The following is a 26,280-nucleotide window of genomic DNA, read 5'->3' as shown; positions in this document are numbered from 1 at the left end:
GACTTACAATAGACAGGCAATTTCGGCCAATGAAAGACAGAATCAGACCGATTTGACGGGGGCGCTTAACTGAGGGAGCCAATGACCGTCGAGAGAGGGCGGAACGTGCATGCGACGCCGCTTGCTGCCGGGGAAACGGAGTACTAGCTGTGTACAGAATTGTGCCGGTGGACTAGAAACTCCCGCCATTTCGACAAGGAATTAACCTCTTACTTGATCCAGGTTACTTTTTCGTATTACTTACTAACGCTGTTATCTGATAACGAGAAGCTCCGACAGTACGAACATGCAGCGAATACATTTGATTCAACGAAAACGAGAGTAGTTTGCAAAGACTTGGGAGTGTACAACGCGCCAGCCCTCCCGCTGAACTGAGCTTTGCCTCTTGCCGCGAGTTTGATTTCGGTGTGGTTTGCATCCTTTCATGTTCATCTGGAGGAGCTAAAAGTTTACCAACTATACCGAAAGACGAGTCCAGCAACCTGTGGTCCATCTAAGACATTGTGTAAAACCAGCATGACACCGCTACAGGAGGAAAGAAGAAGGATGCGATGAAGCGGGTGGCAATAAGCACACTGTTATTGTTTTGCAACGAGATAGCAATCCGCCTACTAGCTAGTCAGTTAGCTGCTACACGTTGAGTGCCGGGCCTGCCGGCGGTAACGTGAGACGTGCTAAGAGAATCCGGGACAGTTCTATACATGCTAAGGACATATTGGACATAATTGTACTAGTCTGTTGATTTGAAGATTGATTTGTACCGTTGGCACCCGTGCCATCTGTGGATTTGAAATGGCACCGCTTTTAGGCCGGAAACCTTATCCACTGGCTAAGCCGCTAGCCGAACCACCAGGCCCGGGAGAGGAGGTCTACATCATCGAGCACACCAAGGAGGCCTTCAGGAACAAAGAGTATCCTTTAACATGATGCTGATGCTCAGTCTCGACTTGTAGAGCCAGTCGGCATGCTTTGTAACTGGCTTTGTCTAGCTGGCTAAATCGATGTCCGTACAGTCACATGTACGGCATTGTAAATGTGGCTAACGTACCTAATTTGACGTTACCTGACATATCCCCCCTCGTTTGGTGTGTTCCCGCATGTACACAGTTAACGTTACAGTGGATGACAGGCTTGCTTGCTAGCTAATGGTCCACTTTGCTAACCAGCTCATTGTAGCTAGCTGGCTATTTCACTAAACTAGATTTTGTATGGCACATAGCACACTTCCAATTGTTAATTGAATGTAACGAGCGGTTAAAATGCGCCCTTTCACTCTCAGCTTTTACGGCCCCGCTGTCAGCTACTAATGCTAGCATAGTTAGCTAGCATACTGCTAACGTTAGGTATCCCATTATGTCACAATAGCCCGTCGTCTGGCTGAAGACGTCGCTCGGCTGGTTTAGTTAGCTGTTAACGTTAGCACGCAAGCCTCTTTAAAGTTAGCTAGCATTAGCTGCCGGTACATTTGTTTTTCCAGGAGAGGACGGGAAGGGTTTACTGATTTATGCCAGCATTTTTAGGTGGATAGTTTGGTTATTGTGTAGTAGCTGGGTTTCTTTACCCACTTGTTATGGTGTTTAACCAAAATAAAAGTTTAAACGTCAGCGGTCCATACTCTGAAAACTCGAACTGAAAGCAAGATTGTAAAACCAGTCATGACAGCTCAAAGTGACAACATCGTGCTAAAAGTGTTTTCGAGGTCTTTCTTAGGTCATCGAAGTTATTACAAGTTGTTGTAGATTTGGATTCCTGCAGTGAAATAGCTATGCTATTCTCTTTACTGAACCTTAAACACTGAACCTATCGACACTTCTTGAAGAACAGGGCCTCCCATCTGCCTTTCCACACTGTGCGTCTATAGTCAGGCTGTGAATTTGCACACAATCATTGGAGATAGCAAAGTCACACTTTTTACTCTGATCAGCTACCTGTAGAAGTGTGTTTACTTTTCTCACTGACCTTCCATCCATCATCGTCCGCCCCTAACCCGGGTGTCTCTTGACCTCAACCCACTTCTGAATTACTGACATCAGTTACACTCATTTGTCAGCAACTGGCCATGTATATCTCACTCGTATTTAGTATGCAAATGGGATAAACAAAGAGCAACTGTTTACATATGACTGTGTAATTTCCTTGACAAAATGTCTTCAGAGAGTATGATGCACGCTTGCTGAAGTATGCTGAGCGCATCTGGACATGCAAGAGCACTGGAAGCAGCCAGCTCACACACAAAGAAGCATGGGAGGAGGAACAAGAAGTCACTGAATTGTTAGTATTGCATCCAAAGTTTGTGTGCATGGTCAGAAGTCCATTCAATTAGTGATAACAGCCATTAGTCTGGTGTCTGTCGATTGCAGTCCATACACAGATTTTGTATAGGCTGTGGTGTGTATGTATGTACCACTGGATGCACTGGGCCAAAAATACAGATTAGCAGAAGCTCAGTAGTATCAGGAAAGAGCCATACTCTCCCAGTGAAGGTCATAAGGCTTGCTGCTTTGCTATGATTGGATAAATGTGGTGCTCCTCCTCTCCTTCTATTTAGAGGGTGTGTGATTGAGTCATCCTTGAATCTGCAAAGGCCTGGTGATAGTTCCCTTATCCTGATCTGCAGAAAGGAAGGGCACAGCCTTTTTTTTTTTTAAGTTTCTGCCCACGCATCACCAACCAGGTGTAGGTATACTGTATATGCACGTGCTGTCAGTATGAGGAAGGTGAACCTGATTGTATATGTGGTCCAAAGAGATGTCACAGCAAAGGCAGCCCAGAGCAGCCCTCAGCTGCCCAGAGCTTAAGTCACTCAGGATCATGGGCTGTATCTAAACTCTAATTATATCACCCAAGAGATTTTACTCCCCCTACTGGTCACTCAGCTCTTTGCTGTCCTGTTATGTAATGCTGTGGCCCCCCCCCTGATGAATGCATTGTAGAAACTCAAACAATGTGAAAGATATTAGGTCATGAATAGAGTGCATCACAACCATGAACAGATTCAGTTAATGTCTGATGTAGTAAAAACATTAAAAACAGCAACTCACTTTGTACTGAATATAGTGGAGCATATTATGATTGAAATGCAAGGCACAAAGTATATTCTACTTTAGCTTCATGTGTTGCAAAGCTTTTGTTGTATTACGATTGTCCATCTTCTGTGTACAGGCTTCAGGAGGAGTATCCCCAGTGGTTTGAGAAGCCAGTTCTGGAGATGGTCCACCACAACACAGTGTCTTTAGACAAGCTGGTTGAAATGGCCTGGGTGGAAATCCTCACCAAGTATGCTGTGGATGAAGAGTGTGACTTCCTGGTCAGTTTGACTTGCATTTCTAAACTTGGCCATTATGTTAGCTGTTATGTAACTTTGCATTTGGACCTTAAGACATGTTTTTGTATTTTTGATTGAAAATTATTCATATTTAAAAATTTTGCCGACCACTTTCCAAAGCATATCAACCATTTAAATTAATTTTGAGCTCTTAGGCAGCAGTTGGTTTCAGTTCCTTTAAGAGGTATCAATGCAATCACTTTAAAAAAATATTTTAATGGAATGAAGTCTGTCTAATGTGACCTAGCATTAATATAAAATCTAAAATGATACACAGCCTCAGTGGCAGTTTAGTGGCATGCAGGCGTTTTAATTGAAAACTTCCTCTTTTTCATTTCAGGTGGGGAAGGACAAAAGTTTGCCGGTGAAGGTAGTGAAAGTCCATCCTCTAGAAAACCCAGATGGTGAGACAGTGGAGAAGAAGCATGAAGGTGCCTGTGACTCTCCATCCAGTGACAAGGAAAATGCAAGTCAGGAGAACCAGAGGAAGGAACTTCCTCCACGAGAGGAGGAGAACAGGAGGGAAAGCCTCAGTGAGTACTGATCAGAACATAAACAAACAAAAGAATTTTGAAGCATGTAGAAAATGTCGTCATGCAGCATGGATACACCCAAACTTGCCTTAGAGTGATTATCCATGTGCCCTCTTTTTAACTGCAGTACAAGTAGTTGTATTGTTTCATAAAGCAGACCTAGAATAGCTGGTGTTTGCTTAGATAAAATGTTTTAAGTTTCCACTATTTCACATGTTTTAAAAACTTCCTATCAGGTGACAGAGCACGGCGTTCACCAAGGAAACTCCCCACTGCAATGAAGGAAGAGAAGAAGAAGTGGGTGATGCCCAAATTCCTCCCTCATAAATACGACGTGAAGCTCATTAATGAGGATAAGGTTTGTGTCCTGTTAGCCTTGACAGTGTATTCTGCATTTTTCTGTGCCACAACTGAGGATTTTTTTGACAGCCTTGCCCATAACTGATCTCCCAAAATTCCATGTGTGATTCATGATCTTTTAAGGTGGACATATAATTTGCATTTGAAAGAATTTCTTTAATTTTAAGGTAATGAATCTTCCCTGCTGACTTCTCTTATAGGTGATCAGTGATGTCCCAGCAGACAGTCTTTACAGAACGGAGCGCCCTCCTACCAAAGAGATCATGCGCTACTTCATCAGGCACTATGCCCTGAGGCTGGGCATGGGAGAGAGTGCTCCCTGGGTGGTTGAAGATGAACTGGTGAAAAAATTTAACCTGCCCAGCAAATTCAGTGACTTTCTTCTTGATCCACACAAGGTATTTTATTCATGGTATTTTTTTTGTGTGTGTTGCTTGATTTGAAATGGTGCTTGTTTTTGGCTCACATTCTTTTGTTTGTCTGCAGTTTTTAGCAGAGAATCCCTCCGCGAAGCGCAAGAGCTTGACATCTCCAGAGGGTAAACCTAGCAAGAAGCTCAAGACCTCTGACACACCAGGAGAGGATTCAGGAATTGAGAAGGGAGAGAAGAAAAGGAAAAAGAAGAAAGACGCGTTAGGCATGCCTCTTAGTCCGACCATTTGGGGCCACATGCAGGTTAGCTGACTTGTATGCACATTATCATGTATAAGCTAAGGTATTACTCTACGATTATAGGGTATCCCTTAAAAAGCAAAGCTTTGCTTAACTGGCTTGTGTTGTCTGTATTTCAGAAAATAAAAATGAATGGCTCCCCACTCAAGGTCAAGAACTCGGGAACGCCAAAGAAAGGAGAAGGCAAAGGCTCAGCTCCCTCCACTCCAAAACCGGGTAGAAAATCTGGGGAGAAGAAGGAAGGAAAGAAAACAGGAAAGAGTGGCGATAAGAAACTCAACGTCCTCAAGGCCTCTAAAAAGGATGGTAAAGCTGGTGCTAAGACGCCGAAGATGAAACAGATGACTCTGCTGCATCTGGCGAAGAGCCCCCCTGCTGGGAGCCCAAAGAAGAGAGCCCGTAGTACGGGCATGGGTACACCTAAACTAGGGAAGCCCCTGCACCCTATGGCTCTCCATCTCCTCCGTTACTATAAGGAGAACAAGGGCAAAGAGGACAAAAAGAACTCCCTCTCTTCCCTCATCTCCAAGGCTGCAAAGACCTTGTCCCCAGATGATCGGAACCGGCTGCCAGAGGAGCTCAAGGAGCTAGTGCAGAAACGCTGGGAACTACTGGAGCAAAAGAAGCGATGGGCAGCCATGAGTGAAGAGGAAAGGCAGGAAGAGATGAAGAAAAAACGTGAGGAACTCAAAGAGAAACTGCGAGAAAAAGCCAAGGAGAGACGTGAGAAGGAGATGCTTGTCCGCCGCGAACAATCTCGCAGATACGAGGATCAGGAGATCGAAGGCGGCAAGGCCCTGCCGACTTTCAAGCTTGTAGACATGCCGGAGGGGTTGCCCAACACCCTGTTTGGTGATGTGGCTATGGTCGTGGACTTCCTTCATTGCTATGCAGGGCTGCTGATGCCGGATGACCAGTATCCCATCACAGCAGTGGCTCTAATGGAAGCACTGGCTGGGGAACGGTCCGGCTTCCTCTACCTGAACCGAGTGCTGGTGGTGCTGCTTCAGACGCTGCTACAGGATGAGCTGGCAGAAGGCTACAGCGAGCTGGACATGCCCTTATCGGAGATCCCCCTTACCATGCACTCTGTGTCCGAGCTGGCCCGACTGTGCCTGCGACCGTGCGATGCGCACGGCGAGGAGAGCGGCCAGGGCTCAGAGGACTCAGGGGGTTTGGGGGGCTTCGATGACGTGGTGACCAGTGAGTTCTTGGATAAGCTTGAGACAATCGAGGTGTTTGAGCTGAGCCCAGAGGAAAAGGTCAACCTGCTGGTGGCACTGTGCCACCGCATACTCATGACGTACTCGGTTGAAGACCACGTTGATGCAAGGCAGCAACGGTCTGCTGAGCTGTGGAAGGAGCGTCTGGCAATGATGAAAGAGGTCAATGACCGCAAGAAGGCAGAGAGGAAGAAGCGAAAGGAGATGGAGGGCAAAGGTAGGCGGGGGTCACCAGTTTTAATGTAGCAGTGAATTAAATGCTTTAATGCTTTGATTTCCACTACTTTCCCGACTCATTTTAACTGCACTGAAAAGCTTACATAACTCACAAAACATCAATGCAACTTTTAAAGCTATGCCATTAGAGAGGAAAATCTTTTCATCCTTTCATTAGACTTTTTTTATGTCCCCAAAATATAATAATATATATAATATCCCCAAAATGTAAAACAATTAGTCGTATTAACAATTAATAAGTAATATCCACTAAATTAAATCTTCTTTTTCTTCTATGCAAAAAGGTGAGAAAAAGAAAGAGGGCAGTGCTAAGAAGGAGATCAAAAAGGAAGTAAAGGTGGAGCCAGAGCCAGAGCCGGAAGACATGATTAGCTCGGTGAAGAGCCGGCGGCTGATGGCCATGCAGGCCAAGAAGGAAAAGGAGGAGATGGACAGACAGAACAAAGGTATGATTTGTAGCGGGGACTGGAGCAGATGGTCTCAAAATGTCTTTGTTTTAAAAATGTTTGGTTAACTGACTCATGTAATTACACATTCACCACTGGGTGACGCATCAATTCAGGTTTGTTCTCTCAGCTCCAGTGAGATCGTATAGTAAAGCGTGTCATTTAGAGCAAAGCCAGACAGTTCGTCATTAATTCTTCATCATTTTTAAGTCATATACTGCACTCTTATTTGTTACTGTGTTTTTCACGTTAGAGCGCATGGAGAAGGAGGCTGAAGAGGAGCGGATACGTAGACAGAGGGCTGCCGCAGAAAGGGCCTTTCAGGATGGTATAACCAAAGCCAGACTTGTCATGCGCAGGACCCCACTGGGTACTGACAGAAATCATAACAGGTCAGAGCTCCACACAACCTTTAGAAAATTACACCAGATAAATGTACATTCTTTGAATAACTTGGGCAAATTATAACCATGGTTTGCTTGATGTTTTTTGTTCAGATACTGGCTTTTCTCTGATGTGGTTCCTGGGCTGTACATTGAGAAAGGCTGGGTGCACGAAAGCATCGACTACAGCTTCACCCCTCCACCCGAGGACAAACCGGCCGAGCCCGAGGTAGAAGAGGAAGAAGATGGTGGCTCTGCTGCTACTAATGATTCACAAGGTCAGTGACTTATTTTCATTAAAATGTCTTTGTTAAAAAATGAATATAAGCTGAAATCTCAATTGTTTCATATGAGATGATTGATTACTGTTTATCTTGTAGGAGCTGAAAAGGATGATGGCAGCATAGATGGTGCTATTAGTGAGGGGGCCCAGCAGGGGGGAGCAGCAGCAGACATCTGTATCGAAACTACTGTTCCCAAGCAGGGACAGAACCTCTGGTAAGATCTTTGCTTGTTTTTTTGTCAGTCTTCCTGTCTTTCATTTGACTGATTTCATCCTTTTTTAACACAATGGTTTGTTCTGAATGCAGGTTCATATGTGACAGCCCAGCTGAGCTGGAGGAACTTGTGGAAAATCTTCATTCTCAGGGTGTTCGAGAGAGTGAGCTGAAGGGGAAGATACAAAGCAGGTGCACATATTCTCCTTATGGAAGATAATTGTTTTAACAAACAGGAAACCATGCAGTCCTACTGCGCTGCTACACCATTGCCCGGTTTTTACCAGCTTTTAGGGATCTGTTGGCGTGATCCAGAAGTAACAGCAACAGTAAACTTGAAGGTTACAAAAAAGTTTAGAATGAAAATACATTGAATACAGACCCACCAAAGCATCTACAATAAAGTATAAATATCGCTAGTTTTAAAAAGAGACAAGAAGAGCAACACACTATCTCCCATCCAGAGCAGATAGTATGGTTTAACAAGGCTGCAGCAGTGATGGAGTAAACATGAAGCTGAACGCATTGCTGTTTCCCTGTTTCAGATACCAGGATATCCTTCACTCCATCCACCTGACCCGGAAGGGTAAATTGGGCCTCAGGACCTGTGATGGCTACGCAGAGCTGCTCAACTACCTGCGCAGTGACATCCAGGAGGTAGCCTCGCGACTCCAGAAGGGAGGTCTGGGATACTTGGATGACAACATAGACATCGAAGATCAGGTGATTAGTTTGTTTGACTAGACCTAAAATACTGAAGAAATGAGAAATGGATAATGTCTTCATCTTTGGGGTTGAGTGGTTGTGTACAACCTTCTGTCAACACCTGAAATTTTCATCCTTGTGAGACTGTAGGCATGGAACATAAATTTGATGTTTAAATTGGATTTATCCGCATGTTGAATTCAGATGAAGCCACTCAATTCAGTGGAGTGTTACTGACCTTACAGCTCATGTAGTATGTCTGTGTCTGTTTCATCCTCTCTTCACAGTTGAAAGACATGGAGAACTTGAAAGACTTTGGCGAATGCATCATCACTATTCAGGCCTGTGTAATCAAGAAGTTCCTCCAGGGATTCATGGCCCCCAAGCAGAAGAAGAAGAAAAGGCAAGGAGGGGAAGAAAGCAGCAAGGCTGAGGAAGTGGACGAGGAGAAGAGGCTGGCAGAAGAGGCCAGGGTAAGAGAACACAGTTCTCATTTTGTAAAGTTTGTTTGTCACAGGTAACAGGGGCCCATAAAAAAATGCTGAATTAACACAAATAAAGCTACTACTATTAGACTTTCTCCATGTGAAGTTCTGAGTTTAAACACGTCTGGGCCTTTTCCTCTTAGGTAGCGACAGCGGTAGAGAAGTGGAAGACTGCTATCCGAGAGGCCCAGACCTTTTCCCGCATGCACGTCCTGCTGGGAATGTTGGACGCCTGCATAAAGTGGGACATGTCTGCGGAGAACGCTCGCTGCAAAGTCTGTCGCAGGAAAGGTAAGGACCAACTTCAAATGCCGTCTCACTTATTGGATCTGAGGATGGGTATAAATCAGAAATAAGATGCATCGCAGGTTAGTTGCAGCCCGTGAGAGCATTAGTCCTTTGAGAAACTGTTTCATTGTAACATGACTTTCAGTCGGTATTGCCAGGTGTGCTGGATTTTTGAGTTGCAGTTAGAGTGAAGCAGTGCTATAGCACTACCCAGAGGTCTCTTGCCCCCCTGTCCTAGTGCCCAGGCAGAGCCCATTTGTGCTGAAACTGATGGAGCCCAGACCCAAACAGGGCGGCTTTGGCAGGCTCAGAGCAGAACAGACTAGTGGTGTCAGGCAGGTCTACGTACAGAGCCAACAGGCCTGCAGGCCAACAGGTGAACCTGTAGTGATAAGATGACTATAAAAACTTACTTGCACAGATACACAAGGAAAATAAAGATTGTCAGCCTTTGCAGGGAAGACCACAAAAAATAAAACAGGGAGAACAAAAATGAGGCAATACTGTATGAATTATAGGTAAAACTGTGAAATTGGTTTAAAAAAACCTCCCTTAGCTCAGACGTATGATTTATTGGTCTCTTCCAGGTGATGACGAGAAACTCATCCTCTGTGATGAATGCAATAAGGCCTTCCACCTGTTCTGTCTCCGACCGGCACTGTACCGGATTCCTGTCGGAGAGTGGCTGTGTCCGGCCTGCCAGCCCACTGTGGCCAGACGTGGCTCCCGCTCAAGGTGACTGTCCCCCTTACACTGTCCGGTTTGTCCTCACTGGACGACAGACTGTTGTACTATGAAGCAGCATTTAATCTGTGTTTAGTAACAGAAGTTTTCTTTAGCTGTTCCACGTTGGTTGCCACAACTAGAAAGAAAATATTTAAATTATTACAGCTGTTCTCTCTCACAGAAATGAATGTTCTGCACACTGTAAAAAATGGAGCATTATTCAATAAGGTTTCATATATAAGAATGCAGCATCGTGGCAGCCGCTGCTGTAAAAAGACAGCTACATTTAAAAATTACTATAGCTATAAATAAGATGCATAAATTGCCTTTACGTTACCTGTGCAGGTTTCTGACGTACTTTTGTCTTTTCCACTGTTGACTCCATTTCTAAAGCTGTAGTTGTCCTCAAGTTGGACTGATGCTGGAGAGATGGCTTTACTTATCCCCTCTCCCTCCTCACTAGGTGTAGGCCTGCAACAACTATTATGTAAATGCCTCATTGTAACAATTTGAGATGACTGCAATCATTTTGCATTCACCCGTTTAAAAGCAGCTGGATAAATAATAGATTTCATATTTCCATCACTATTTCCCCATTGTTTTCCACCATTTGAGGTTTGACTGGTGTGCTTTCAGTGACATCATCTCATTGCTCCCTTCTTCTATGGTTTTATGGCACCTGAGTGGAGAATTAGCACCACCAACTGTTTATCTCAAGATGTTTAACTTCTAATATTTGCACAACAGTAGTGAATGGAAACATGACTTTGCATTTCCTTTGGCTGATTTGAAGTAAATTCGGATCCACATCCACATGCTTGAGCTACATGTGGATGGAAACCAGCTAATGTTCGAGATGTTGCAACAAATAGAAAGTGAATTGGTTGTGTTTCCATCAGTTTGTGGAGGCAAATGAACTTTACAAATGTCTTTTTATCATTTTGACTGTTAACCTCTCCATTGCAGGAACTACAACCAAGACACAGATGAAGAAGAGGATGAGGAGGAGTCAGAAGAGGAGGACTCTGAGGAAGATGAGGAGGATGAGGAAGAGAATGACTACAAAGCCATGGGGCACAGCTGTGAGTATCAGCGAGAGAAAATGAAGTCCATGTCATCATATGTGCCGACTCAAAACTGAAATCCTCACGTTTCATTTTTGCTTTGAAAACCGTGGCACAAAAAAAAGGTGTCACAGATTTGAACACCTGAGTTGATTTTGGTGAAATTGGGTCCTTAGTGCTGACGGTTGGGAATGAGAGGAATGCTGCTGGGGAATTTCTGCCCCTGTCGTGTCCCTGTCTCTATTGTCTGTGTGTTGTCATGTAGCACAGCTCAGGTCTGGACCTTTGCTTTGAAGCCATGTCTCACTCTGGCTTCACTCAGAGTATGTGGCAGGATGATCCTCTCTGTCAGTTCAAGCTTGCAAAGCAATGATTAACAAAGGCTTATGCATCAATGCTGAATGGTTGAAGAGAAGATTGCAACCTAAGTGCACATCAATTTTATCATTTGTGGTGTGTTTCTGGGTTTGGTACAAATTAAAATGACAGTATTTGAAATGTGCACATAGTAAAGCTTTAAGTCAGATATTCTTATACTTGTCAGGATGGATCGATTAAACGTCACATATCCAAATTTCTTTTCCTATACTTTTTTAATATTCACAAAAATCAATGTTTTTCCACAGGGGCTGCTTTTTTGTTGTTGTTCTGATCACCTAATTGTTTCTCAACAGTGAGACCGAGGAAGAAAAATAAGCAGTCCTCATCTCGACAGAAAAGTTCAAAAAGTAAAACCAAGAAGCAGTCATCATCAAGTAGTCAGAGCAGCAAACAGAGGACTGGACCCAACAGCCCGGCAGACATCGATGAACTGGTAAGAAACCATCAGCTGACTCCCTCATAGTGGATTCAACTTACTTAGAAGAATTAAAGAATGTATTCAGAGCAGGAAGCATGTTTATTCCGGAAACTTCGATCAAATGGAACATAGAATAAATCTGTTGTTGTGTTATTGTGTCTGCAGGTGCGACAGAGTTCCCAGTCAGGAGTGCGCAGACAGGTCCTGGAGCTGGAGAGATGTGAGGACATCCTCAAGAAACTGATGAAATTCCGCTACAGCTGGCCTTTCAGGTGAGCAAAGAACATAATCTGCATGACGCGTGTCAGTGTGAAGCACCGGCAACCAACAGGTTAAACAATGTCCTTTTGTCCACCGGCCAAATGGCTTCAGAGTGTTGACTAAACAATGTTGCAGATATTTTCCAACTCATTTTAGCTGATTGCTGATAAATGCAGATTTTTTTTTTCACCTGCACAGAACATCACTATTATTATTATGGTTCTCAGTCTGTACTGACCGTGGCCCTCACTTCATGTTCTGCTCCTCTTGCAGGGAGCCCGTGTCCTCTGAGGAGGCAGAGGACTACCTGGACATCATCTCCCAGCCCATGGATTTCCAGACGATGCTGGGAAAGTTCAGCCAGAGCTCGTATCGTCACGCCCAGGACTTCCTGGAAGACATCAAACTGGTCTTCTCCAACGCAGAGGAGTACAACCAGCAGGGCAGCACCGTGCTCTCCTGCATGGTCAAGACGGAGCAGACGTTCACTGAACTGCTCCAAAAGCTGCTGCCTGGTCTCAGCTACCTCCGCCGGCGCTCACGCAAACGCGTCAGCCGAGCCCCCGTCACGTCTGAGGAAGAGGACGAGGATGAAGAGGAGGAGAACGAAGAGCAGGAAGAGGAACCGAAGAAGAAGATGCAGAATGGCAAATCGAACAGGAAGAAAGCCAGAAACGGGCGGGGACGGAGGGATGAGGAGAGCGAGAGTGAGGAGGAGGACGAAGATGAGGACGAGGATGAGGATGGTGATAATAACGGCAGGAGGAGAAGTAAGCGGACCTCTGCCACCTCAGGCAAGAAGGATTACAGGGAGCAGGATAGCGATGGCGAGCGGGACACACGGAGAACTCGTCAGCGGGGGGGCCGGAGCGACGCTGGGGGGGCGAGCAGCGACGAGGACCAGTCCAGCCAGCAGCGACATTCCAAGAGACAGAAACGCTCATGAAGTCCAGGGTGTTTTTTTAATTTTTATTTTTTTTGGCATCTCTCTTTGCTTTAAAATTTTTGTCCTGCTCCTCAAAAAAATGATCGCGAGCCCTTCATCTCCTCCTCCTCCTCCTCCTCCTCCTCCTCCTCCAGCCAGCGGGACTTAATTCTCAGAAGGACTTTTTTTTTGTTATTGAATTTCTGTTCATATTTTGAAAAACAAAAAGCAAACTGATTTATATTTGTAACATGTTTAATATTGGTGATGCTTCATTTTTTTTTTTGTTTTTGTTTTGTTTTGTTTTGTTTTTTCAACCAAGAAAAACAAGACATTTGAGATAATGGAGAGATCCTCAAAGCTCTTAAGATTCTTTGATTTGAAGTTCAGTTCCAAATTGTCAACCTTACACCACCAGTGTGATATGATTTCATGTCCCGTGAACTGCTTTGTTTTTACATTTGCGCATTGTGTAATCAAAGGTCTGTTTGTTGTTTGTGACTCATAGTCCAGCCATCACTTTACAGGGGGGGATTTCAGCAGAAGTAAAATCAGTCTGGAAAATGTTTGTCCTACTCACATCTCTGTCACAAGTAGTTGTTTTCACTGAGTTAATCAAGTACATCTTGTCAAAGAGATGGTGTTCATGTAGCTGAAACCTTGTAGGACGCCTTTCTTTGCTTAAAGACAGTGCTGATGGCTGATAGGAAGTTTTCCCCGTCACCTGTAAATCTCTTACTTCTAAGCATTGTGACACCATTGGTCAAATGCAAGTCTATAGATAAACATGATAGAATTTTACTAGTTGTAGTATTTTTTTTTTTTTTGTTTTTGAATTTTTTCCCCAGCCCAGGTTGAGCTGTGTTGTCAAAAGCTGGGTCGAGACTGCAGATCACACATGGAGTCGTATCAGTTTAGTGCTAAAAAAATGACTTTCATCTCAGCTCTTGGTGCCAAGACCCGACTTGGAGTCTCCTTCTTGGCTTGCAGAGCTGACCAGCCTTTCCTCCTCTGTAGTGCCCTGCCACTTTAAAAGAACCGGTACCTCAATGCTCCGTCAGTTTGCACTCCTTCTGTGTAAAGTGCACCTATTATGCCAGCAGCTGCAGGACCACACTTTATTGAAATGATCTGCATATACATTTGTAAACAGTGTTTAAAAAAACAAATGTGACATTTGGTAAGAAAATGGGCATTTTTGAATATTTGATATTTTTTGCACATTTTATTTGGTATTGTAAATGATAACTTGTTTGTGGATCTTAATCCCAGCCAATGAATTGCAAAGGTTTATCCAGGGCTCTTAGTCGATGCAGAGAACATGGCAGAGTTGTTTTACATTTGTCACAGCAGAAACAGTTGAAGTGGTCACTCGGTGGATCCAGCGACACAAACGTGGGCGAACTGGCTCCGCAGAGGCAAACGAGGGTTTCCCCTGCATGTCCTGGTTCCATCACTGGGTGGTGCTCTACTCCTGCACTTTGGGTAGTTATGTCCCAGCATTTTCCAAGTGATTCAGTGACGGTGCTGTTAGCGGGACTGGTGCAGCACCTGACTCCCACTGCTCTGTGCGCTCAGGACGGGGGGGGCTTCGTAGTGCTGGTGGGTTTTGGCTCTTCAACTTGTTTTGTAATAACTTTTACACACTGCGCAGGAGAACTGCTGCAGCAAATCGATTTAATTTTCAGACACACCACCCGCTTAACGGAAACCTTTTGAATGTGCAGCAGTTCCTGCAGTTTGGCGAGGTTGCCAGCAACATATATGTATATGTGTACATATATATACTGATGAGGCAGTGGTTGGTTTTCCCTCTTCTGTCTGTATTGTGCTGTGCTGTTTTCCTGTGTTTCTCTCGTGCTGTTCATCAAGACGTTACTGGTTTAATTTGGCCACTGATTTTTTTTTCCCCCCTGGTCCGTTCTGTTTGTTTTAAATTTGGCTTTGTCCCTGACACGATTAACAGTTATTAAAAATAATCAGCTATAATTGTTTGACATTTCAACAAACAAAAAGGTGACTGCCCTTCTCAAGTTTACTGTAAATGCTTTCTTTGTTCTTGGAGGAACTGCAAAAGTCTTTTACACTTCCTTTTTTATATATATATATTTATAGTCTCTAAAGCTGGGTTTGGGCAAGTTCGCAGGATTCACATGTTAAGAATTTCCAATAAAGGTTATGGACGAAGACCGTAGTTCTCCCTGTTTTATTTGTGTTGAGCTGGTGAGCATCCCCAGGTCCGACAGACAGACATCACTGCCATCTGTAAACCTTGTGAAAAGACAATGAACGGGGAGGAAAACGGGTTGACCCTGACCACCGACTGATGTCCAATTTTACTTTTTAATAAAATATCAAGCAGTTTTCTTACTCTCTGGTTTGGACTCTTTTTCTCACAAACATCTGCATCTTCAAACAGAAGCCAAGTTAGCTACAAATATGGTGTGTTGAAGCCAAAACTGAGAGAGGATAAATGGTTTCATTCTTCATAGAGAGGGATGAGCAGCTTGGCCTCAAACTGTTCCATGAAAGCATTCTGTGGAAAAGGTGAAGCTGAAGGTCGTCGAGTTTGACTTCAATTACACAACTGCAGCTCTGTGCTGGTTGAAAGTCACTTACATTGAACTGTAAAGTGCAAGATCAATGTACTGTCATTGAGTGGCAGAAAGACAAAATGTAAAGAATGATTCCAGTAGAAAGCTGAGGACACACGAAACATGAAATATTTATGTAGGACCATCATAGTGTCCAGACTGCCACAGAACGTGGCTTCTAAGGCTGTTTATGGACCAAAATAATGATTTTGCTGCACCGTTAAGAGTCAGTTCCACAGTGGGGTCTCTCCACAAAAATGTGACTGTACAGGTTGTAGTACAGCCAAAATGAGGAGCGTGTCTGTAATGTATGGAACAGAGGAGGGTGCAAGGAGGACAACAAGATCTTATGAAATATCTACTGAGGTGCTGACAGCCTCTGAGCCATCTGTAACTTGGCAACAGGTGTGGAGGCTAAGATGGATCAGAGTAAAGGTCAGAGATGTGAAAAGTCAGTGGAAACCTTGATTAGTGACAGTTTGAGCACAGCGGCAGCTGCTTTCAAAGCTAAAATGATGTTTCACTTTGAAACATTTAATTGTCCCCTGCTGCATCTGTTATAATTATCATTATGAGTCCCCGTACAAAATGAAGGTGTGTCATGTCAGAAATAATTGCATTTTGAGGCATGAAAGAAGAAAGCAGTAGCAGGTCTAATTTTGACCCACAAGAAAAGACATTCATGGCAGATTGAGGACACTGAGATACACGCCTTGAGGCATTCGAGGGAAATCACAGCTCTCTATTTGCTCTGTTGTTATTTCAGAGACTTTATGCTGACTGAATCGCAGTGACAGCCAGTTTTGGTGGCTGACTGTTCTGGGAAATGAAGCCAAAACCACCTGATCACTGCTGCGTACCAACATGAATTCTGCGGGATTTGAGTGAACCTCGAATGAACCTTGAGAAGTGGATCACTTCACTCCTACTGTAGGACTTGTGAGGATCTGGAGTTCACTTTGGTTGTAATTGAATGACTCGTTTTCTGTCCAGCAGGATTTTTAATTCAGAATCCAAATTTGCTTGGTCAAGGAGGACTCCTCTATCAGCCTCGCAGCGTTAAACTACCAAGAGCCAGTGAAAAGCTTTTTGATTCTCCGTTGCCCTGTGGCTCTCCTGCTATGTGCACACACTGTGGTGCCACACTTTTGTGTTTGAGGCTTTGCTCCCACAACACATTGACACACAGCCATATGTAGACACTTCCAGCTGCTGTTTTTCTTTAAGCTTTACATTTACTCAAGTACTGTACTTTTTATTCCACTACTTTTATCTGACTCTTAATCTTGTTTATTTATCTACAGCCTTGATTTTAAAAAAGTTGGGTTTTACAAAGTGTTCCTGAGCCCATGTATTAATCTACTTCATACAATCATGTGTTTACAAAGTGGTGAACCTCACTCCATCCTCGCTTGTGAACGACTGAGTCTTTCCAGGATGCTCCTTTCATACCCAATCATGATACTATCACCTGTTACCAATCAACCTGTTTACCTGTGGAATGATCCAAACAGGTGTTTTTGGAGCGTTCCACATCTCTCCCAGTCTTCTGTTGCTCCTGTCCCAACCTGTTTGAAACATGTTGCTGCATCAAGTTCAGAATAAACTGACTATTTACAAAAAACAATGAAGTTGATGAAGTAAAATATATGAAATATATTGTCTTTGTACTGTTTTCAATTGAGTGTGTGTCAAAAAGGATTAGAGGATTAAGGATAACCAATTGGAATTGGGCTTGTAGCTATCTAATTTTATGTTCTCCGTGTTTGTCTTTCTTTGTGTTGTTAAGGTTGTAAAGGTTGTGAGCACCTCTGTGATGTTAAAATTAGTTTGAGGAGACTGAGCACTGTTCATATGTTACTCATGTTTGTCTGTTTAGTGCGGTGTGGAATGTGGACAAAACTAATTTACCTGAGAGTGCCGTGAATGCAGCACAGTGTAGTGTGCATGCATTTATTGACTATGTTTGATGTGAAATCATTTTTCATGTTGCAGCTGAAGCAGTAATGTCTTCATACTGGTTTGCTTTGGAGAACAGCAGAATTTATTGTTGAAGTGGCTACAACTGATATTTTTACAAATGACAACGTGAAAGGGGTCACGCATAGAGACGAACCTACAGAGCACCACCACCTCAATCTGCTGCCTCCCTCGGCTTCATGGAGCTCTGCAGTGAGCTCCAGCTCTTTGATTGGCTGTCACCACTCTCATGGTGTTGTCTTTTTCAGTGAAAAACTCTAAAAACCCACTGGACACTACCTGCTCAGCACCAAGCTGGTGAACGTAGTGGAGCATTTAGGTGCTAAAGAGCCTACTATTTCCCTCAGGAGTTGGTAGAGACCAAAAACAGAGCTGAAAGAGAGGGAATATTGGAAACACGAGTATAAATTAATGATAATGGTGCTCTGTAACTGCTGGATGTGTAAATAGGCAAATGTTTGCGACCAACATCGAGTCCTGGCTGAGGCCACTCGCTCTCCCTCAAGAGACACATGAAAGACCCGTGATCTCAGAACGAGCAGCCCATAAAATTGTGTCTGAGCATATTCCATGTGTGGATCACACATGGTTTAAATAATACAAACAATTCACTGTATGCTTTTACCTTCTGGTGGTAGCAGATGGGTGAGGTTTGACAAAAAAAGCTACTGAGCAGCACAAGGTCAATTCAGGACACATGTCATTGATTTAATGTGTGTGGATATATTAAAGGTCCAGTGTGCAGGATTTGGAGGGGATCTAGTGGCAGAAATGGAATATAATATTCAGAATTATGTTTTCATTAGTGTTTAATCACCTAAAAATAAGAATGTTGCTTAGAAGCAGAGACAAACACTGGCTCTGCACAGCACCTTTCGTGTTTTTCATGGCCGCTGTAGGCTCCTATATGCTTTGAAAAGGATTGTGGGATATCACTCGGTTGCAATATGCAACCTCACCACTAGATGCCACTAAATCCTACGCACTGGTACTTTAAATGGAATGAACATATTAATTATGTTGCCTCCACTATTATATCATAACATCTGACCCAGTGGGTTAAAGCAGGAGCAGCAGCAGCAGGTGCTCTCGCTCTCTGACAAGCAAACACTGGCCATGCGCTGACTAATCTTTGGACCCTGTGCAAACTGACAGCAGCAGTGTATAACCGAGCCATCCACGCTGTGTGTGTATGTACACATGTGTGTGTAAGAGCAGACCGGAGCAACCCACCCAGCAAATATTTACCTCAGGTCCAAGTCAGTGCAGAGGGCATCTGGCAAGGAGGGAACAAGTGTGTTTCTCGCTTTCATTCCACTAGACCTGATGGACTGCAGGTCTGTGGATGGAAACATGCTGTCAGCACATGAAAGGACAGCTGAAGCATTTAACTGTGGCATCAATTTAATAGTTGTCTCAACTATCCTTAAAACATCTACAATCATTTCATAAAGAATGTTTTCTGTCATATCTCTATTAAAATATCTGTTAACATATATTATTATTCTCTGTTATTTGTATGCATTTGTGGACCTCAGCGACTGCGTTAGGGGACACTAACAGGGATCCACTGAACAATATAGTTCAATTATTTTGTTATTTGATTGGTTAAAATGGACATACTAATATGATTTGTACAGTTTTGTTTTCTGGCTTAAACAGCAATTTAACAGCAATTGTAAATCTTGTTTTTGCAGACCTGCAGAGGTTTTACTTCACACCTACCTGCAGTGATGTACTGCAGGTGTGTCACTACCCTGACAGCAGTGTTGGGTGGGGAAAAGGTGCAACAGAGCACCCAGCTTTGGTTGTGGTTAAATGTGGCTAAAGGTGAAACCCAGGATGCTCAGCCTGGCATTAGTTACTCTTTACATTTCAACATCTTAATTAGTTCTAGATAAGGTAAGATGGCAAATGAAAGGAAAAATGTGAACAAATAAGTATACATAGAGGTCAGGTGTGCATACAGGTCACGAGGGGTCAATGAATGGCTTGAGGCGCATGGAAATGAATCACCTGCCGGAGATGTGATGAAATCTCCTCTAAGATCCTCTTTGATGTAAAAACAGGTCTTCACAGTCACCTGACCTCAAACTGGGCTGACAGCGCCCTCAACACCATCAAAACACCAAATGAGGGAATATCTTTTGATGTTGAATGATGTTCATCCCTCCACTACAGTTCAGAGACTTGCAGAGTCGAGACACAGTAGTCATGTTTCCATCAGCAAGTTTGAGATTAGATTGGAATTAAATTAGCCTTTATTGTCCCTCTTACAAGAAATTAAGAGACACAGTCAATGTGGCGGCACATGTACAGTCAAACGATGCCCTAGCACAGCCAAATCTATAAACACCTGAACATACTGAAGAGAAGAAGAAGTTTCTGTGGATTAAAACATCTCCACATTGCTCCACACAGATCTGATGTAGTGTTCCTCACATTAATAAAAGAAGCAAACTGAAATATTATATTTTCATTGTGTTTTCTACATGTATTAACAGTTTGAGGTTTGACTGCTGCTCTTTCAATTACATCATGTTGTTGCACCCTCTTCCTATGCAATGGTGTAACAACTTTTTTGACTGGCGCCACCTACTGCTCATCACGATGAGCCAATAATTGCATTATGGTGGTGGATGGAAACAAGCATTCGTGCATGCTTTCTCGAAAGATCTGTGATACATTTGGATGGGAACCCGGCTACTGAAGCAATACTGGAGGCTTACTGAGACACTCACCTGTACCTTTAATAGCTAACACCTTCATATGACTCTAGACATCCAGTCTTTATAAATACCTTCCCACGTGTTGAGCGGGTCTTCAGCTACAGATGAGGTTATAGCGAGACCTGCTTGTTGCAGTTTTGGCGCCTGTCCCACCGGTGCCGTCACGCAGAATGACACAGTGAGTCAAGCCCTCCTGCTGGAGTCGATGTTGCGGTGCACGAAGGGAGTTTGGAGCTGTGAGCGCAAACTGGATTTGTGTCACATCACGGCACACTTCAGAATGAGCTCAGTCAATAGTCTATCACGCTGGCAGCTGCAGGAACGCACACAGAGAGAATGAGGACAACGGGGAAAGAGACAGAGAGATCCTGAAAGCCCTCCAGAACAGAAAGAGGAGACGTATCATAATCGTTCACAGAGCATAAAGGTGACCTGGAAATTGAGTGCCAAAACCAACGTATATGACCGCAGTGGCGACATGCCCTAAATTTCTCTCTCCCTTCTGCTTCAAGTCCAAGTACAAATGATTATTAATGCATTATTCACAAAACAGAGCCTTCGCCCCCAATTTTCTCTACTCATGTGCGTCCTCTCCCTTTGATGATATAACCAAAGTAAGAGGGGAGAAAAGCGAGGGAGTGCAGAAACAGAGGAGTTCAGAGGATGGCTTTTCTCATGGGAACACAGAGCCCTCATCCCAAAAGGGATCCTGCACTCTTCTGAAACAGACTGGATCTTGCTGTAGACCAGGCTCCAAACAGCAGTATTAACATATCAGTCATAGATCACAGATCAACCAGACACATCAGTACAGAGATACGCTCTCGGCCCGCTGGCTCCGGCTGGCTTTTCATCAAACAGGTAAATGTAGGGTATTCCTTCCGTGTAGCCTCCTTCTTTATCAATAATATTTTAACTCGAGATTTACATGAAGGCACAAATCTGAAAAATGTCGAAGGCAATCTGAAAAACGACCGGGGAGAATAACCTCGGAATCACCCGCCGACGGCTTTGAACTCGGGGATCCAGATATGGCAGCAGCAACAATTGGATGAGCGAGCTGCGGGGAAGATGAAAGACAGTCAAGCTTGTAGTTGTAATAAGTGGGCTGAAGCCTTTCATGATTCATACTGAGGCTTCAACGTACCGTTCAGCTGAGCTAGTGATCCCAAATGTTCAATAGGCATATATATATATATATATATATATATATATATATATATATATATATATATATATATATATATATATACATATATGTAGATTCTTTGTAAAGCTTAGCAGTAGATGACAGACAATAAACTTCCTCCCACTATACATGTTTCTTGCTGAAAGTTAGATGAGAAGATTGACACCACTCTCATGTCTCCACTTTCAACATGAAACTACAGCCAGCAAACGTTAGCCTAGCTTAGCATTGAGACAGGAAGCAGAGGGACACAGCTAGCTTGGCTCTGTTGCTGTGACCTGCTGAGAAAATAGTCCTTGTCGCTTTTACACTTCAGTTTTGTATGAATTAAACTAACTAGTGTGATTTGTTAGCTAGTGAGCTTTTGAGGTGTGGCTCAGCAGATTTTGTTAGCTTTGGACAACGCCGGGCTAGCTGTTTCCACTGTTTACTGTTTTTCTGCAAAGCTAAGCTAAACCTGGCTATTTCGTAACGGGCATATACGACAAAATGTAAATATATTAAGTTGCGGTTTTACAAGTGTTATGTGTTTTCTGTTTTTGTGTGGATAAAAACAAACAAAGACATCTAATGCGCTAATCAGCTAACTTTAGAGGTGTGCATATTTTGCTGTCTTTGACATTGCTAGGCTAATCTAGCTTCACTGTACAGACGTGAGAGGTATCAATCTTTTAATCTTACTCTCTGCAAGGAAGCAAACAAGGTTGTAAAAATTATTAATTATTAATTAAAAAGGATATTACCATGTCTTTGAGAAGGCTGATATGGTGAACATCTAAATCTCTCATTCCTCAAGAAGTTAAATCTTAATCTAATATTAGAAGGAGATAAATGTAGAATAATTCTCGTCACACCAGATCCTGTTTCCCAGAAGCATGTTTCTTTGCACAATTAAGATGAACATGCACAATAATCATGGATCATATTGTGTTTTCTACCCCGCTTTTTTTTCTTTTTTCTCTCCAAATCAGATCCATCTTAAGCTACATGATGGCCTTGCTGCTGCGACGGCTCATGTTTCTCTGGAGTGTGCATATGCCCAGTGACAGGGATGTCAGCAATAAATAGATTAAAGTGTGTAATGGCCCAATAACCACCCCTGTCCTACTCCGCCGTGCACGGGTGATTCACTTTAAAAAAAAGCAAGAAGGCTGCAGCTGTTGTGGCTGACTTATGTTCAGATTTTTGGTCTAGTAAGAAACTGGAGGTGAGTGTGCACGTGTGTGTGTGTGTGTGTGTGTGTGTGTGTTTGTATACAGTGTATGACTTCAAGCAGACAAAGAGAGGCAAAGACAGGCAGGACAAATAAAAATGCCCATTCAAATGTAGGCCTGAGTGCGTGAGTGTGCACGAGTACAAACCTGCGTGCACATTATTTGTGTGTGTGTGCTCCAAGGTGTGCATGTGTACCAAGTGTGCATGTGTCTTAATAGGAAGCAGTCACAGGGCTGCTGACGGCTCCATAAAGGAGCCTTTGAATGGCTTGGCTCTGGTAAATTCATAGCAGATGTGAGCGAAAGAATATCCACCCAGGTTGAGTGGCCCTTCACTGCGAAGGCGACAGGAGTCCAATCCAGGGGAGGCAGACGGACGGCAGACAGGAGCCAGGAGAGACACACACACATGCACACACACACACACACACACACACACACACACACACATGTTGGGTGAGCTCCAATCAGCCAGGAGGGAACTCTGCACGCCACTAAACAGGAGACAGGAGTTTTCTTTGAGCCACTCTGGCTTTTAAATAGAAAATAATTCTCCCTTTTATTCCTGAAAGAACAACTTTCAGTTCCCTGTGTTGCTCTCGGGGCAGGTTTTCCATTCAAGTGTGCAAGTTAAGGCCAGGTGTGTGCTACGGGGATGGCCTCCGCACACTGGATCATGCATTCTGGTTCCCTCTGGACCCACGGAGTCTGGAGCGCTCCGAGGCCAGGCTTTATGCCACCTTTCCTGGCTCTGACTGACGCCAGAGGAGGGGTGGGGAGAGACTGGCGCCTCACCGCCAATTAACATCCTCTCACACTGAGGGCACGGCCAGGTAACACATGATAGGCCAGACTCTTTCTAGCAGACAGTCAAGTGGGGTGAGACTCATTAACTTATGCATGCGCTGGACATCTGTCGGTGAAACTACCCAGGGCAAGTGTTTGTTTCAAAGGGTGACAGCCAATGGTGGTGTTAGCTTAGCTTAGCCCAAAAACAGGGGGGAACCAGACAGCCTGGCTCTGTCCAAAGCCTAGAAGCAAAGCTCAGTGATTCAACACATTGTATCTCTATGAGTATAAATGAGGAAGACGGCAGGAGTCCAGGAAGTAGCTGCGCCCAGTTTATTATTTATGGACAGAGCCATGTTTTCACTATTTATGCTAAGCTAACTGCTGGCAGTATCTTCCTAGCTACCATACAAATACGACAGTGGTGTCAGTCTTATCGAAATGCCAAGAAAGTGAATAAGAGCATTTACAGAAACGTCAAGCATCCTGTGTCTATGGTAAGTGTGGTGAGTAATAATTACAATATCTAGAAACTGTGTGAATAAAGTTTAATCTGGACAACATGTAGATCTACATTTGTATTTTTTAACTTGACAAATGTGTAAATGTTCCCTTCTCTGCGTCAGCGAAAGCAGCCCCAACTTTAATTAAAAGTAGTCTGGAACATTTATCATGTGGGGGGCCCTGAAGCTCATTCACACACTTTCTGCCTCCTAAAGGTAATTACAACTGATAGATGGAGCGCTAAGCTTTATTACCCATGTTGCCATAAACAAGGTGTACATACAATGAGCTTTTTTTAGTTAAAGTGATGAGGGAATCCATGTGCCAGCTCATAAATGAGGCTCCAGCACTTTGTATCTGGAGGCGATTGGTAAACACAACATGAGCTCAGTCTCACTCGTAAACTGCCGCTCCGACTGCGACCACAACGCAAAAGCTGCAGCGGTGTCAGGAATTACTCCGACAAAAATATCTCACAAAAGTCCAACAATACTCGAAAACCACACAACAGGATGGATGGATGTTAGGAATTGCCCTCTAGTTTTCCTGGATCTGGGTTGTAAGAGTCCTTAATGTGCTCTAAGCCAGTCGAGGTGATCTTGCATGCAAGGGTGCTTCTGGAAAACGAGACTCTGGAGGGTAAGCAGATTTTTCTGTAAGCAATACGCCCTCTTCTGTGTGTGGGGGGGCAACAAGCACTTTGTCTGTAACTGAGGCTGTTCCATCTGACTGCAACTGAAAACAAACAGCGAGGGAAATTTCGCACCCTGAGCACCTCCTGAGCAGACAAATTACTCCATATCTCCTGTCTGAGTCTCTTGTCCAACACCTCTCTGCATTTGTTTGTCTGTTTTCTGCTTTTTTGCTGCCATCTGTCTGTCTCTTCTTCCCTAGTTTTGCTTTTTTTGTCTTCATTCCACACTCAGATGAAGCTCAGAGGATAGACAAAGCTGGGGGGGTTAACCGGCGGGCATCACTTTCACTTTTAATTAAAACTTCACACCCAAATAAATGTAGCTGAGAATCACACCCACTCATATCGCCCTATGAAAAGAGCCCGCCGGGGCCAGATGTTTGCCTTAGCGAGGATAAATATCTAAGTGGCAGCTTTCTCTGTAAGGGAATCTGCTCCCTGTGTCGTTTCGTCGGATTAGCTGGGGTAAGGAAAACATGGGGATCATGTTCCCTGCGTTTCCCACTCTCTGGCTGTTCAGCATAAACACCGTGAGTTCTTGGCCTTCCTCACATCCGTCTCTCCAGCTCCTCGGCCACTCTCCTCGGCCCCTGGGGTTCCAAGCGCAGGGTTTGTTTTAGTAGCATAGCCCCAGAAGAGTGTTTGGTTGTGTTGTCTGTCACACTGGGTGAGTGTTTGATTATGTTGAGTGTTACACGGTGCGGGTGAGCATGAGCAGAAAGGCGGGGGACGCTAATCCCTCTCTGCTTTGTCCTCTGCTGCACAGCTTTACTCTTTGCAGGACACTTCACACTGGAACTGTGGAGGAATTCATGCTGAGAGAGGGGCCTGGACGATGTGAGGGTATCATAGTTATGCACACATACAAAAAAAAAAAAAAAAAAAAGAACAAGGAAGGGCTGCTTGCACAGCCAGACAGAAAGGATGAATTCAGGGCACCTCAGTGTGCTCAAACTGTTTTCAGTCAAGTTTCCTGCTGTTTGCATTTAGTGGCTGTGCTGACACCATGCAATGAACCTCTTCTTTGGAAGGATGGGTCTGGTGATATAAGTATAATATTATGCGTGAATCCAAAGACTCTAAACGTCTGCTAGTTGCTGGTGTTTCCTGTGACGATAGAGCCATCTCGATGCTCTTTAACCGGTCGACCTGCTGCAAGCAGCGGTGGTGGGCGTGGAACGAGGCCTGTGATTCATAGAGCCAGAATTTCTCAATGAGCGAGAAAGAGCAGATGTGCTTCCAGCCCCTTTTCAGAGTAAAAAAAACCAAACAAAACAATTTATGTGGGAAAACCACATTAAACAAAGTATCAATCACAGCAGAGTATTTTATACACTGCAGTACTAATAATACGTACTTTTATAGTATGCGACAGGCTTTTGGGTCCGAGTGCCACAGGCAGGGTAGAGAAGTTGGAAAGTATTGAGAGACTGATTGACTTTGGTGTTTTCATGGGATTTGCAGATAATAACAAAAACATAGAATATCCATCCTTAAAATTCAATGTCCAATCTGACAAATCCTCAAGGATGAATAAAAAACGTGGCGTCTGAGAGATCTCATTTTGGCAAAACTTAACGATGCACACTTTTCTAATGACTAAGCCGTGTTTAGCCCTGTTTGGCTGTGTTGTGGAAACCAAGCTGTAGCATGGAGCA

At 43.9% G+C, this 26,280-nt stretch overlaps 1 protein-coding gene across 1 annotated transcript; it reads left to right on the top strand.

Annotated features, from left to right (window-relative positions):
- Positions 1 to 164: 164 nt before the first annotated feature.
- Positions 165 to 15,116, top strand: baz1b (bromodomain adjacent to zinc finger domain, 1B). The gene is made up of 21 exons (XM_041941194.1): positions 165 to 911; positions 2,155 to 2,271; positions 3,163 to 3,307; positions 3,666 to 3,858; positions 4,095 to 4,216; positions 4,419 to 4,616; positions 4,705 to 4,893; positions 5,010 to 6,330; positions 6,635 to 6,796; positions 7,050 to 7,188; positions 7,294 to 7,457; positions 7,560 to 7,677; positions 7,770 to 7,868; positions 8,222 to 8,399; positions 8,669 to 8,854; positions 9,010 to 9,157; positions 9,742 to 9,889; positions 10,847 to 10,962; positions 11,619 to 11,758; positions 11,909 to 12,015; positions 12,278 to 15,116. Exons 1-21 carry the CDS (start codon positions 793 to 795, stop codon positions 12,948 to 12,950), a joined length of 4,782 nt encoding a protein of 1,593 aa, XP_041797128.1. The 5' UTR covers positions 165 to 792; the 3' UTR covers positions 12,951 to 15,116.
- Positions 15,117 to 26,280: the final 11,164 nt, after the last annotated feature.

Source organism: Chelmon rostratus, chromosome 7 (genome assembly GCF_017976325.1).
Source record: "Chelmon rostratus isolate fCheRos1 chromosome 7, fCheRos1.pri, whole genome shotgun sequence".
NCBI classification, from domain to species: domain Eukaryota; kingdom Metazoa; phylum Chordata; class Actinopteri; order Chaetodontiformes; family Chaetodontidae; genus Chelmon; species Chelmon rostratus.
This window is presented reverse-complemented; position numbering and strand designations above follow the sequence as displayed.